Here is a 14,447-nt window from a genome sequence, read left to right as displayed (position 1 = left end):
AAAATGTGGGGGGGGGGCAATAGCTTAATCTGGATTGAATGTTCAAGTTTAAAGACTCGAAAAATTAATCTGCATTCAAATCCAACCTACATACTCGTTTCTTTTATCTGCATCTGCGATTTTTTTTCGTGTTTTTCTATGTTGGTCTAAAAGTTTTATTATTCATTTATTAAATCGTTTTCCCAGATAAGATGCACCAATTAACTCTCCAGTTCATTGGCTACCGACCGGTGCTTTGTGAACCCCTACCTAAGGGTTCATGAGATGTAAAAACCGGTTTGTAAAAATACGATTGTTAGGGCAAAATTTTAAATTGCTAAGCGCATTTTTGTTACTCATTTCTACGATACTCTTTGGATTCAAATGTTACTTTGCTGAGATATTTTTTTTTTGATTTAATAAGTTCGGTTTTCCGTTACAAGGCGTTGATGAGCATGATAAAATTGAAACCATGCCGTTTTTTTTTTTTTTTTTTTTTTTAATGTTCAATGTCACAAATGTTTGTTTTAGAATAACTCAACTGAAACTCGGTCAGTGCGTCTAACTTCACTTTTGACGTTAGAGGGTGTCACGTAACTGTATGTATGGAGGCACCATCTATTGGTAGAGAGACGGACGCATGTGGAACGTTTGATGTTGCACAGCGACAGTGTGGTTTCACACCGAAGAGAAAAAAAAAGGTGGTTACACAAGTTTTCGTCTACTACAGAACATGCCCTTGTTTTTGGCCACTTCTTATCGAGTTTCTGGAACGGGGAATCACCATCAATGCAAAGTGTTAACAAGCTACTTTACACTGTAAAAACGATTCAGAAACGTTCCTGGAAAATAATGGGCAGCTGATATTCCCAATTTCTTCCAGTAACATATCTTACAAAACCCAGGAACATTTTCCGCTAAAATTCAGTAACCTTCCTGAACTATTCAGAAAGCTTCCCGTTTACAGCCAGTCCTGCACTGTAAAAACGATTCAGAAATGTTCCTGGAAAATAATGGGCAGCTGATGTGCCCAATTTTTTCCAGTAACATATCTTACAAAAACCAGGAACGTTTTCCGCTAAAATTTAGTAACTTTTCTAAAATTATCCTGGAAGCCTCCTGTAATATTCAGAAATCTCTTTGTTTGAAGCCAGTCATGTCTCTGGAACTTTACAGTAAACCTAGTAGGAATAATACTATAGCTCCGCACCTTCCTGCGTTTCCAGGAAAGCTCAAAAAGCAGTATTGCAAACATGGCCATAGTTAAGACGAAATTGCAGGTAAGTACCAAGATTTTGATTCGGCTGCTATTATTGCGTAGCGACGTAGTCTCTAGACTGATTTTCGTCCATTGGACGCCTTATCAGACTGGACGGGCCGTGCCGTGCCGTGCCGTAATCAAACTTGCTAAGCTACCTAGTCCATAGACTAATTTGTGCCTTGGACGCTTTAGCAGTCTGGACGGGCCATTTCGAGCTATACCGGATGCACTTTATAAATACGCTCAGTTAATATTTAAACTGGGAGCTAAGCATCTTTTTTGCAACATCGAGAAGTTTGATTACGTGCGACTCAAAGCAATTCAGAAAACTTTTTGACAAGGACACTTGATTTTTCCAGGAAGTGGGTAAAAACCATTGAAATCTCGAAATGTTACACGGAAATACTCAGTAACGTTTCGGAATTTTTTTACAGTGTACAGAACCTTAGACGGGCCATCAAATCGAAGCGCTGGAACATCCACACACTGTAAAAAAATTCCGAAACGTTACTGAGTATTTCCGTGTTACGTTTCGGGATTTCAATGGTTTTTACCCACTTAATAAAGAAATCAAGTGTCCTTGTCAAAAAGTTTTCTGAATTGCTACGAGTCGCACGAATGCAGACTTTTCACTGCTGTGAAAAATATTTTTAGCTCCCAGTTTAAAAATTAACTGAGCGTATTTATAAAGTGTATCGGCTTCAGTTCAGTTACGGCTCGTTCATGCTAATTAAACTCCCAATGGGAGCGAATAAGTATGAACTACGTTACTTTGCAAGAATTGCAGGTGAGTAAAATTATCTTTACTTACCAGCAATTCTGGCTTAGCTTCGGCCATGTTTGCAGTAATGCGCTTGGAACTTCCTTGATAAATCAGGAAGATTCCAAGCTATTATATTATACCTTCCTAAGGGTGCTCGAATTTTCAAGAGACACGACTGGCTTTTAACGGGAATATTTCAGGATTCTTCCAGGATAATATCAGGAAGGTTACTGAATTTCAGCGAAAAACGTTCCTGGATTTTGCAAGATATGTTACTGTCAGAAATTGGGCACATCAGCTGCTTATTATTTCCCAGGAACGTCCCTGAATCGTTTTTACAGTGCAGTACGGTTCAGACCTTTTGCCGTGTGACTTTCATAGGTCAGATGTTTTTGGACCTCTGAAACAAGCTATTCGCGGACATGGATTCACAACGGACGACGAAGTGTGTGAGTGGGTCCAGGTGTGGATCCAGGCCTGGATCCCACAGCAGCCTACTAGCTTCTTCAAAAATGGAATCGACCTACTAAAGTCGCAAAGGGATAAAGGCGCCATAAGTTTTGGCAACTATTTTTGAGTAAATCAAATCGTTGCCGTTACTTTACAATGCTGACCGGATTTGATTTGAATGCCCCTTATATGTCCAATGTTATGTCCTTTTATGAATTCAACTTTATGTCCAATATATTCGGATAAATGGCTATGAATGCTTTGGATTCCTGATTTGCTTTCTTATCAGAGAATTCAGTTAAACTTGTTGAAAACATTGCAGATTGCAAGAAGAATGCAGGAATGTCTGAACATCGTTACTTAAAATTGGATTTTTTCTTGACAATTTGAGTACTGGGTTAATGTAACAATGACCTCTAAGTGGTGATATACAATCAAAAAACGTGATAGCAAGTGCAAGATTTGTTTTCTGTTATAATGTCTTATTTTTCCATTCCAGATTGTGTGCACACAAGCACAACACAAAGAGGTAACTACTATGCGAAACGTAGTAGTCCTGAAGATCATATCTAAGTAGCGTTAAAAATTTGAACAATGCGTGATTTAAAATAACTGTGTAAATATTCAAAATAACATATAATTACAGTAGTATGCTTACAGAAATACTTTGTAAACACTTAATACAGAGTCACAACATTGTCGAAAATCCTTAAAATAGTACTACTGCTTACAATAATATGGCATAGGAGCTACGAAGCCCTAAACCTTCGAAAGCTTTTGGGATTATATTAATTGAAACCAATTTTGTAAGGAAATGAAGAAGGATATTACCAACACAGGTGGTTCCGTTCCAGGTATGTGTGGAGGGACACACACATTCCTCATCAGTCCCAGTTTTCTTGCAAACACCCACGCCACAAGCTTTCGTACAAGTTGTATTTTGGTCAATTGCTTCTAAAAGTTAAAAGAACAATTTTTAAGTTATAGGGTGTCCTGAAAAAAATCGACCGTTTTTAATTTATAACAAGAAAACGGTAAATGAAAATTCATGTGGTAGGTCGTAAATTTGTTCCCTCTGAGTTCCAAATTTTAGTTGAAAATTTTTCCAATAGATGGCGTTGCAGGTAGTAAGCCCGTAAATCAGAAAAAAAAATAGAAAGATGCATCATAATTTTTCGAAAATGATGAACAAAAGAACAAAACAATAATTTCAAGCAATCGTCGACTGTAATCACATGTCCCATTCAGAGGAAAAATCGGTGAATTTCAATTCTTCTTTTTTGACTTACCGGCTTATTATGTGCAGCGCTATCTATTAAAAACTTTTTGAACTAAAATTTGGAACTCTGAGGGGAAAAAAATTAGGTCCCACCACATGAATTTTCTGCAAGAATTTGTTTTTATCATTTATTGTTCTCCTGTCATAAATTTTTGAAAACAGTCAGTCTTTTACAGGACACCCTGCATCTGCACAATAGCTTTGAGGCAAAGTGCTTCACTTTAAAATCTATGCAATGTACGATTATGAAAACAAGTGGAGTAAATCAGGGTAAGACGATGAATTTATTTTTCTATAATTTTTTCATTGATATCAATATTTGTCAAAATACGTTTCAATACAGAGGTGGTTGGGTAACGAAGTTCACTGCAAGTGATATTGGAAGAGATTGATGAGATTGATTTGCGAGGTGTAACTAGCAAGATGGATTTCTCTCGCATTTGATTTCTAATTTCATAACTTTAAACGTAAGGATTTTCTTGACGATAGTAAGGTTTTTTTTCTTTCATTAATTGTTTGTAAAATTCCAAGTTGTAAAACAAAAACCATGCATGGTGTGTTGCGTATGAGGATGTTGACAATTGACTACGGTACTCAAAAACAAATTCAAAACGAAAGCGCAGAATGGGGTAAGATAATAAATGACTGCGCAGGCAAAATAACTAGTAGATTGCTCGTCCATCTTCTTATGCGACACATTTTTTAATACCTATCCTATTTAAGTTTAACTCTCGACATAAATATTTATGCAGATAAAACTTTTCAATCTAAGTATACTACACATACTGTTGAAATTAAAAAAAAAAAAAAGATCCTCAAGACATTGCGATTATATACTTTTCATTTATTTCCACCGGTTGGTACCAAAATTCATGTCATAAGTAATTTTGCTAACGGGTTCTGCTTTTGTCAAAACTAGCCAAGCATTAAATTTTGGAAAGCCCTTTTATAGTGCATATAATTTTCTTTGACGAGCAGCAACATCACAAAATATTTAGGGAGTACATAAAGCCTGAAGCCTAATACTGAAAATAAATCATTAAAAATTATTCAATCAGAACTATCCAGAAAAATTCATTTTAATTGGGGAGCTGTTTTCAAAGTGATAAAAAAAAAAAGTGGATGATATGCTTGGAACACGTTTCGCGTTTGAGACGGGAGAATATATTCGTTCAACCAATATAATCTGTTCGTATGTACTTTCGAAGCATCATTTCTCTTTCTTAACTGCTTAAAGCTGTTCGTCACCTTATCCCCATCTCTACTTTCGTCATCTTAACCCATAGGTGGGACAGGTTGAGGAGCTAATCCACAGGGGCAGAAAAACGTTTTTTTTGTTTTTGATGACTTTTTTTCTTCATATTTCAAAAGGAGATAACTAAAACTTTTTCACTATACTTAACATTAATTAACTTAAAGAAACCGTGAGTATAAGTTTCCAACTTTTAATCCACACCTTCAGGGAGAAAACAATTTTGAAGCTACATATCGTCATCTCACCCCACATCCCCCAGCGAAATTTTCTATTGGAACGACGTTATAGCAAGATTGTCCGTGGCAATGTCTATATGCTTGGGAACAATGAAGTTCCAACTTTTGCCAACCACACGGATTGCTACCAGGGTCGGTGCTATTAGTTTTGCCGTCCTAGGAGAAGTTAAAAAGTGATGCCCTCTTCATACTATTAGTTAAAAAATAAAATCATCCAACATACTCACTAGATAATGCTTCTTTTTTTGTTTTTCATTTTAACATAATGAAATTTGCCGCCCCTAAAATCTGCCTCCCTAGGCATTGGCACAGGCTGCCTACTCCAGGAGTCGGGCCTGGTTGCCACAAGTTTTGGCCCATGTACAGACAATAAATGTCAAAAGTGAATATTGTTGCTCTAACTGGATTTACTATACTGTATTTCCTAATACAATCTTATTCCCTCAGAATACAAATCGTTACAAAACCATGTCTGTACATAGTAATAAAAACGAAATTAATTTTGTCAGGCTGTACTTGAAGTGGAAGTAGTGTACTCAAATGAATGCTTTATGTTTTACTGTCGATTCAGTAAAGTGGAACAGTAACTGAGGTTTTTTTTTTTTTGGAAGTGCATCATAAATTCTTAGAAAGTATTTTATGGTGTTTTTGTTATCCATGTAGGACAGCTTTCTTAAAGCACTTGCTTAGTGTTTTGTAAGTAATAAACGTTTTTCGAGCCGTTTCATGATGACTGCTGTGATTTCGAATTTGGATACAACAGGTGTTCCAACACACCCAGTAGCGTAACTAGGGGCTGGCAGGAGTGGTTCTCGCCAGGGGTGCAGCAGCCAGGGAGCGGCATTTCGACTATTAAAAAAAAATATTTTTAAACAGTTTTTTTTGATTATAGAATTTGAAAAATGCTTAAATTAAAAAAAAAAAAAACACGCAAGAAAAAGAGCTATAGGGGATATATATAATCCACTGAGAGGGAACATTGGGCATCATTGAAAACAATTCTAAAAAAGAAAATAAGAAAGAAAATTACAATGCTGCTTCCTACTTTTCAAATTAATTATAATCAAAATGTTTAAAAAAAGAAAAAAAAACGGAAGTCACAAGGACCTCCGATGACTTTCCACCTGGGCGCTCCCTGGGGGGGGGGGGGCACAATTTCTTTAGTTCGCCAGCGGCGCTAGACTCCATAGTTACGCTACTGATCACATCCCGAAAAGGCATGGTGGAATTATATGTAATGTTTGCCTATGTCCTCTGAACTAATTGACGAGTAATGTTTCTTCTCCCTCTTACCTTCTCAAATCTTCAGCAAAACTGTATTCTTGTTAGTAGGAGTTCGAGCTGTCAGAATTACTTACCACATGATATTCCATTAGGAAGTAACTTATATCCAGGTAAGCATTCACATGTTTCTGTTGAAATATTACAGGTATGCTGGCAACGAAGGACACCAGGTACGCTGCACTTATTAACTATGGGAAGGAAAATACATAGTTATTTCTTACATTGATTTTCCGGTGTTTTTAACAGAAAATCATACGATAGTGTAATAATGAAAGATAATGTAAGTAAGTAAAAATTAAAAGCGCACAGTAAAACATGATTTTCATAGCATGAATTATTTGCCCTCGTTTCCCCGATATCGAAACTTGAGTCTTCAATTCAGCCGAAATTTTAAGAAACATCAGCGAGTTTCGGTGAAAAATGGAAGACATTATTCACACGCTTTGCACATAGGCGTCCTGTATGACGTACGTCAGAGGGCACATAACCTAACTTTGCCCCCGAACCTTGATGTCCATTTGGTTCAGTGGTTAAAGCACTGGGTTAGCATCACAAAGGTCCGTGGTTTAAAATCTCGACAGGGAAACACATCCCCACGTCGCTCCTCCACGTCGTCCACGTAATGATGATCCAAAGCGCCACATAATGGTGACTCGGACCATTATGTGGCGGTGACTCCGTGGTTAAAGCAATCCATTATGTGGCGTACGGATCATCATTATGTGGAAGACGTGGATGAGTGATGATTGTCCGTTTCGGGATTTGAACCACGGACGTTTGTGATGCTAACCCAATTCTTAGTGAAGTCACGTGTTATATTCCATTTCTCGCCAAGTCTTGGGGACTTTTCTTTTAAATTCGACAGTATTTAAAACATTGTATCTCGATACGTGGAGATGAGAGGAAATACTTTATGCGTCACATAAAATGTTTCACTATGCTCTTTTAATTACTGCTTATTCACTTTTTTTTTTTCTTTATTACACGATTCGAATGATTCCCTGATTAAGAAAGTCAAAATAGTAAAAAAAAAATTAATTGAATTTTGACCTCTTGAACTCAAATTATGTTTTTCGCAATCACGAGCGTGTGTGTGTATGCAGGCGTGTTTATGTGTGTTTGGGGGGGTATGTGTGTTTGTGTGTAGGGGGTATGTGTATGTGTGTGTAGGCATGTGTGTTTGTGTCTGTGTGCAGGTATGAGTGTGTGGGTAGTTGTGTGTGTATGTGTAGGTGTCAGTATGAATACGTGTGTGTGTATGTATGTGTTTGAGTGTATGTATGTGTTTGTGTGTGTGTGCGTGTGTGTGTAGTTGTGTATGTATGCACGTGTGTGTAGCACATGGATGCAACCTGGAGACGGTTTTCGCTATAGGAGCAGCATCGTGAGGAGTCGGTCGACGGTGATGCTGCAGAGGGTGCTGGCGGGAAAATAAAACGATAGCACATCAAAACAGTCAAGTGAGAACAATAAGCAATCGTGATTGCTCAATAAATTGTAATGCATATAATTTGGATGTCGGCTAATATTAGAAATGTATCAAACATTATTACTTTTAATTTGTCTGCTATATATTAAGAATGCACTGTGTACTCCAATTACACGTTCTTATTAATGTTTTTTCTTTAAATTCCATAAAATTAAAATACAATTAAGGAAAATAACGAACAATTACTTGCGTTACACATGGTTCACTATGAAATTAATGCAAATGATTTTATTGTGACACTACGATCGATGGCAGGGCGATAAAACTGGGGGGGGGGGGGGGCATGCGGTTAGGGATCTGTTCTTTAAACGCAGCTGATTTTCAGTTTGCTCCGAGCAATGTGAGTGGAAAGACATGCCTCTGCGTGAAGTGTGTTTTCTGCATTTGTAACACTGCGCAGGATGGAGCGTTCAATTAAGCAATGACACGCCATAAAGTTTTGCATGAAGCTTCGGAAGAATGGTTTTTGTGATGAGAAATAAAAAGATAAAGCTTGTTTTTCAGAAAATTTACTTCAAATACAGGTTTTCTATAATTTAAAAACCCTTTTGAGCTTAAAAATGCCCAAACACTTTTCAGAACAATTAATACTGGAATGTCAAATAATAAAAATTAATCAGTATGAATTGTAAATCGTTAAAAAGTTGTTTACTTTGGAAAAGAATGGGGTCGTTTCCAAAATTTTAAAATTATTTTTTAAGGCATGCTTAAAAACATAGGATCTGACTGTTTTTTAATAAATTTATTTACATTTAATATTTTTAAAAAATTACTTAAATCGTTGCGCTTTCATTGTTTACATTTCTTGCCGATGACATCACAAATGATGAAATGCCATTCTGTGTTGCCATTCTTAGTGCAAAATATTTAATTCGCATCTTTACTCACGTGCATTGGCAACGATAGGGTTGATAGCAAGCGTAAAGCGAAATTTTAATTCGCTTCTATGGGCCGTGGTAGCCTGATCGGTAAGGCATTGGACTCGCGGCCGGAGGGTCTCGGGTTCGATCCTCGCTGGTCGAAGACCCACCGTTGTCATTAAAGGGGACTGGGCGACGTTAAATATGCTCGTGGTCTCAATGTCCTCCAAGTGAAACGATACCTCTGGGGGTGCTAGCACCAGGTAGCTATTAGCTCTTGGACTAGTTCTAAATTCTCATTAACTGTTCGATCTGGTGATGGTGCTGCCATCTATCGGTATATAAAATAATGGAGGCAAGGCGCTCAGTATGCAGTCCTCGACATAAATACAGTTGAAGTCAGTTGTGACTCTGAATAGGAATAGGAATAGGTAATTCGCTTCTTGATTATCATAGCGTATAAACGCGGTACAAAATGCGCCAAAGAGCATCATTTGTGACGTCATCAAGACCACGCTTTGTTTGCAAAATCGGACATTTAAAAAAAATAACTAAAAAATAACTGTTGGGAAAAAGAAAGAATTTTCTGAGTCCATGTTAGTTTTTTTTTTTTTTTTGCTTATTCTATCAATTTCAGTGACTAAAAGTAGTACTTCTTGACTGAAAGAAACAACCCCAATGTGCAAAAACCTCCGTTTTAGACTTGGCAAAAAAAAGAGGGGGAAGAAGTGCAAGTATACTTTTGAGTGAAAGTATACTAAATATTGAGAATAATAATAAGAAGAATAGTTTTAAAACATTTCTAATAGCATTGCAGAGCAGGTTACAAGATTTAATTCAATACCTTCTGTCTGAGCACTTTATAAAAGATGCCATATGGAACACATTTCCTTTGTATAAAAAGATGAGACAAATCATAAATTTTATCAATTTTCAAATAATTTTCAAAGATATTTTAAAGTATACTTCAATCAGCAAAAACACTGACTGTCCATCGATTACATGGAAAGGCTAATATCCGGTTTATAGGCGGAAATGGACATATCTATTAGTTTATAGGGATGTTGGTTGGTTTGTTTAATATGTGCACTTTTGCCTCTCTATTATTTAGCCTTAGTTTTGTAAAAATGAAAATTTGCTCACAGCAACATTTTTTAAATCTAAAGTATATTCGATCTATATTCTCACGGCAAAAATTAATTGATTTATTTATTCACAACAAAGTTTTGAGCTTACTATTTTGCTTTTACGTTCCTGAACGAAATGAAAATATGTTATTTTCTTTTTGTTGTTTCCATGGTAACTATTCTTGCTTCTCCTTATTTTATTTTTGAGAATGCAATAAATGAATAAGGCACTAGTGATATTATAAAACGCGTGCATCAAAACCCCATCGTTATTTTCCCTTCTTCCCTGCTAGATTCATTCAGAAGGAATCGTCCTTATTTGGCAGATTGCCAAATTACATACAATCCGTGGTCAAACAGTAATTTTCTTCAGATAAATCTAGAGTTGGCTGCATGAGTAATGCAAGAATGAAGGATCATTGTCAGGTGTTACGTAATGCAAACAAGTTCATGTTTTGAAAATTTTTCAATACTTTTTCCATTTTTTGCTTCTTTACGGTCGCAAAAATTAAAAATAATGCCATTAGAAATATTTTTTTTTCTTCTTCTTATTAGTCTTAGTATTTAGAATATTTTTTTACCAAATGTTTCTTTTCCCTTTATTTTATCAAGTCTGAAACGGAGCTATTAGCAGAATTCTTTTTGAACAACCTTTTAAACGATTTACGATTGATAAAAATAAAATTTTGTTCTTTGACATTCCAGTATTAATTGTTTCGAAATGTTTTTTGGGTTCTTTTTAAGCTCAAAAGGGCTTTAAAGTGATAGAAAATGGGTATTTGAAGTAAATTTTCTTCAAAACAAACTTTTTTTAAAAATTTAAGACAAGGAAAACACTCTCCCATTATATTTATGCAAGAGAATAATTTATTTATTCTATAAATAAATAAAGAAAATAAAATAAATGCAGATATTAGTTTGTACTCCAGAGATATGACTAATTAAATCTCCCAGTTGAAAAAGCAGAAAACTGAATTAGTTAACACCCCACTATTTACAGAATACTTTCTGTTATTTATATTGAAAAAGAAAAGTATTAGTTTGGAATCGATACCTCATTCAGATCGAATATCATCCAAAAATTATATTTTTTAAAATCACCTTACTTACTTTTCTCACACGAAGAACCAATGGATGTATAACCATCTTTGCAACTGCACTTCATATGCTTTGGCTGATCTGCTACATCTTCGCATATGGCGTTTGACCCACAAGGATTAAACTTACTCTCACAAAAGTTTGCTAAAATTTAGAAATAAAATTTTAAAAGGATTGTAGCTGAAATAACAATGTACTGTAAAAACACACACACACAGCAAAGAAGTTGTACTTTAAATTTCGTCGTTTTTTCTTAAAATCCTACTAACTACAGTCGAGCATGCTTATTGGATTACCGGTTTAAAGAATATCTCGCTTATTGTAATAAGTTTTCAAAAACCGTTGTAATTCGTAATTTTGATCCCGAATAATAGAATATCCCGCGTATTGTAATAAGTTTCCAAAAACCGTTGTAATTCGTAATTTTGATCCCGGATAATAGAATGTTCCGCTTATTGTAATGAATTTTCAAAAACCGTTGTAATTCTTAATTTTGATCCCGGATAATAGAATATCCCGCTTATTGTAATAAGTTTTCAAAAACCGTTGTAATTAGTAATTTTGATCCCGGTTAATAGAATATCCCGCCTATTAGAATATTTTTTGGATGCCAAAACTGAGTATTTCATAAAGTAGGCTCGGCTGTAGCTGTTATAAGCGATGTTTTTTTTAACGTAAAAGTGTTACAGGGCTTAGGGGGTCTGTCTAACCGGGGAACTACACGAACTTTGTAATAATTAAGGAATAATTTAACATTTCAATTGTTGCTTAAAATTTCGCCACCTCAGAGCAACACTAAGATCCCAGAAATAACACTAACTAGTAAGATACCTTACTGTTGCTCTGAGGCGACGATATTCACACAACTATGCCACCGGGCAGTTCAGTTGAATAAGTGTCACATTTTAATTTGCATTCACTCCAATCAAGGGAAGAGGCTACACGCAACTTTTACAAGTACAGTGCCCGCCACTAATAAAATCACTGGATTATAAAATCAGCCGCTTTATAGAATCAAATCTGGAAGAACAGAATCATTTCTATATCAAAACATGTTAGGTTTATCCTTTAATAAAATCATCCTCGCCGCTTTATAAAATCAAACTTTTGGAGAGCATATGTTAATTCTTCTCTGAACAGAACCAAGATTTTATTTTTTCTTTCAAGGATTTAAAACATTGCAGCACTAATAAAATAACAAAGTCCACATAAACAAAAAAAGGTGAAGGTTGTACGTTTTTTTTTGGGGGGGGGGGGGAGTTGAATGAAAAAAAAAGAAGAAGAATGAAGCAGTCTTAAGAGAATTGTTTCAGAGCCATATATTTTGTTGGTGCTGCCTGTTTCCACTTCGCAGAACTGTTTCGACATGCAGCCCTACTCACTCACCACTGAGTCAATCAGTTCGTGCTCATTCGGCTATCGACCGGGGGTTGATAGTTCATTTTTACAATTGATTTAAAATTGTTAGCCAGCAAGTCATGACGACTTGAGTGTGAAAGATTAATTCGAAATTTCGAATTAGTATGACAAGCTTCCTAAATGTAGTTAGTGTGATGCTGCAATTAAATTAGGGATTTTTCAATCTTTACTTTCAAATTCTCTTATAAAAACAACAATAAGTCAATGTTTTAAGACCCTTGAGAAATTTTAAAAATGTACCTTATGTAAGTTAAAATGTCAACTGTATTTTGCAACTGAACTAAAATAACCCAATACAACTAGACTAAAAATAAAATACAACTAATCGTAATTTATTTCTTTTTTAGAGTATTTATACTTTATTTTTTTCAGTGTATGAGTGCCGTTTTATAAAATCAGCCGCTTTATAAAATCAAATGTCCTCAGAACGAATGTGATTTTAATAAGCGGCGGGCACTGTACTTGCAACTTTTGCGATTTCTCTGCTTATTTCTCTTACATTACGAAATTACAACCTTTGGCCGTTCGATACAGTTTAATGAAATACCTGGCCTAACAAAGCGGATATAAGCATGAATAAAGCGTAAGGAAACGGGGGAAAAAACAAACAAGTATGTACTTACGAACACATTCGTTTTTATCATTTCTTTTGTAATTTTCTTCACATTGGCATGTGCTGTTCAAGCAAATTTCGTTCTTTCCTTTACATTGATCTGACATGTATGGACACATATCCACCGCTGTTTAAGAAATAAAAGGTTATTTACATTAGTCGGTAGATTATACTGCATAATGAAATGCAGCAATTTTTTATATTCATTTAATTTTTTTTTTAAATTAAGAGTGAAATTGAACCTTCAAAAAATCTACCCTTCATAAAATTTCTCTAGATAACTACGCGAAAATTTCAATTTCAAAAACCAAAACAATGGCATTCCCAGTTTAAAAAGCTGCATACATTACAGAATGGTTACATACGTTTATTTTATGTACAACTAGCTGCGTTGCCCGGCTTTGCACGGTCTACTTTGAAAATTAAAATTGTGTCAAGTGAAGTATATTCAGCAATCAGGCTTAAATGAAAGAAAAAAAAAACCATCATGCAAAATTTCCCCTCCAAACAATGACGAAAGATATTAAAATACTTTCAAGAAATTAAAATAAAATGAGAAAGATGGATTGAAAAAGCGTAACCATGGAAAGACAATAAAATAAGTTTAAGAATTGAAAATGAGAAAGAAGAAAATAAACAACGGATTCAAGCGTTACCGTGGAAACGCAAAATAAAATGGTTAAAAACTTGAATAGAGAACAGATTTTAGAACTTTATTTAATTAGCTTGTAACTTTCTTTCTAATTAAGATAGATGGTTAAACTTTCGACCTCGGGTCGAGATAGATCTGGAGTGAAAAAAGGAGCTCTTTCCAATGGTGTCAAAATGAAAAATGGGGGACGATTCCTTCACTTTTTATTGATAGATTTAATGAAGGAAGTAGGGGCTAAATTTCAGTTAAGCCTAAAAAAATCGAGCCAAAAACGTAAATAACTCAAGCCGCAATTAAGTTAAAGCGTTGGAACAAATTGCGTAGAACGCGGAAAATTCTTCCCTTTCCAACGATATATAATATTACTAATTGCGAGTAATTTTTAACCCCCATATTCGGGAATTTATGTGAAAATTGGGCCTAAATTGGAACAAAAAAAGAACTATTCATCGAATTTTTTTCGAACTGGTCTGTAAACCTTCTCAGGACTTAAAGGAACAAATTGTGAAAATTTCAGCGAAATCGGCCGGGTAGTTCTCGAGTTTTGCGAGTTCAAACAAACAGACGCTTTTTGGAGACTTCATTTTATACTATGTAGAGATGAATGCAAAGGAACCAAAAGGTTCATTACTAACATATTATTGACTGCATTATAACTAATTATTAATACAAAATGAATTAT

General features: G+C 35.3%; 1 protein-coding gene across 1 annotated transcript in view; it reads right to left on the bottom strand.

The window, feature by feature from the left end:
- The window catches only part of LOC129228707 (neurogenic locus notch homolog protein 1-like), a 206,080-nt gene that overhangs the window by 28,710 nt on the left and 162,923 nt on the right, over positions 1-14,447 (bottom strand). Inside the window, exons 14-17 of the mRNA XM_054863390.1 lie at positions 13,124-13,240; positions 11,094-11,225; positions 6,582-6,695; positions 3,285-3,407 (exon numbers count right to left, since the gene is read on the bottom strand). Of these exons, the coding sequence (XP_054719365.1) occupies positions 3,285-3,407; positions 6,582-6,695; positions 11,094-11,225; positions 13,124-13,240 (486 nt within the window). The remainder of the gene's footprint in view (positions 1-3,284; positions 3,408-6,581; positions 6,696-11,093; positions 11,226-13,123; positions 13,241-14,447) is intronic.

The sequence above is a fragment of the Uloborus diversus genome, chromosome 8 (assembly GCF_026930045.1).
Source record: "Uloborus diversus isolate 005 chromosome 8, Udiv.v.3.1, whole genome shotgun sequence".
In the NCBI taxonomy this organism is placed as follows: Eukaryota; Metazoa; Arthropoda; class Arachnida; order Araneae; family Uloboridae; genus Uloborus; species Uloborus diversus.
This window is presented reverse-complemented; position numbering and strand designations above follow the sequence as displayed.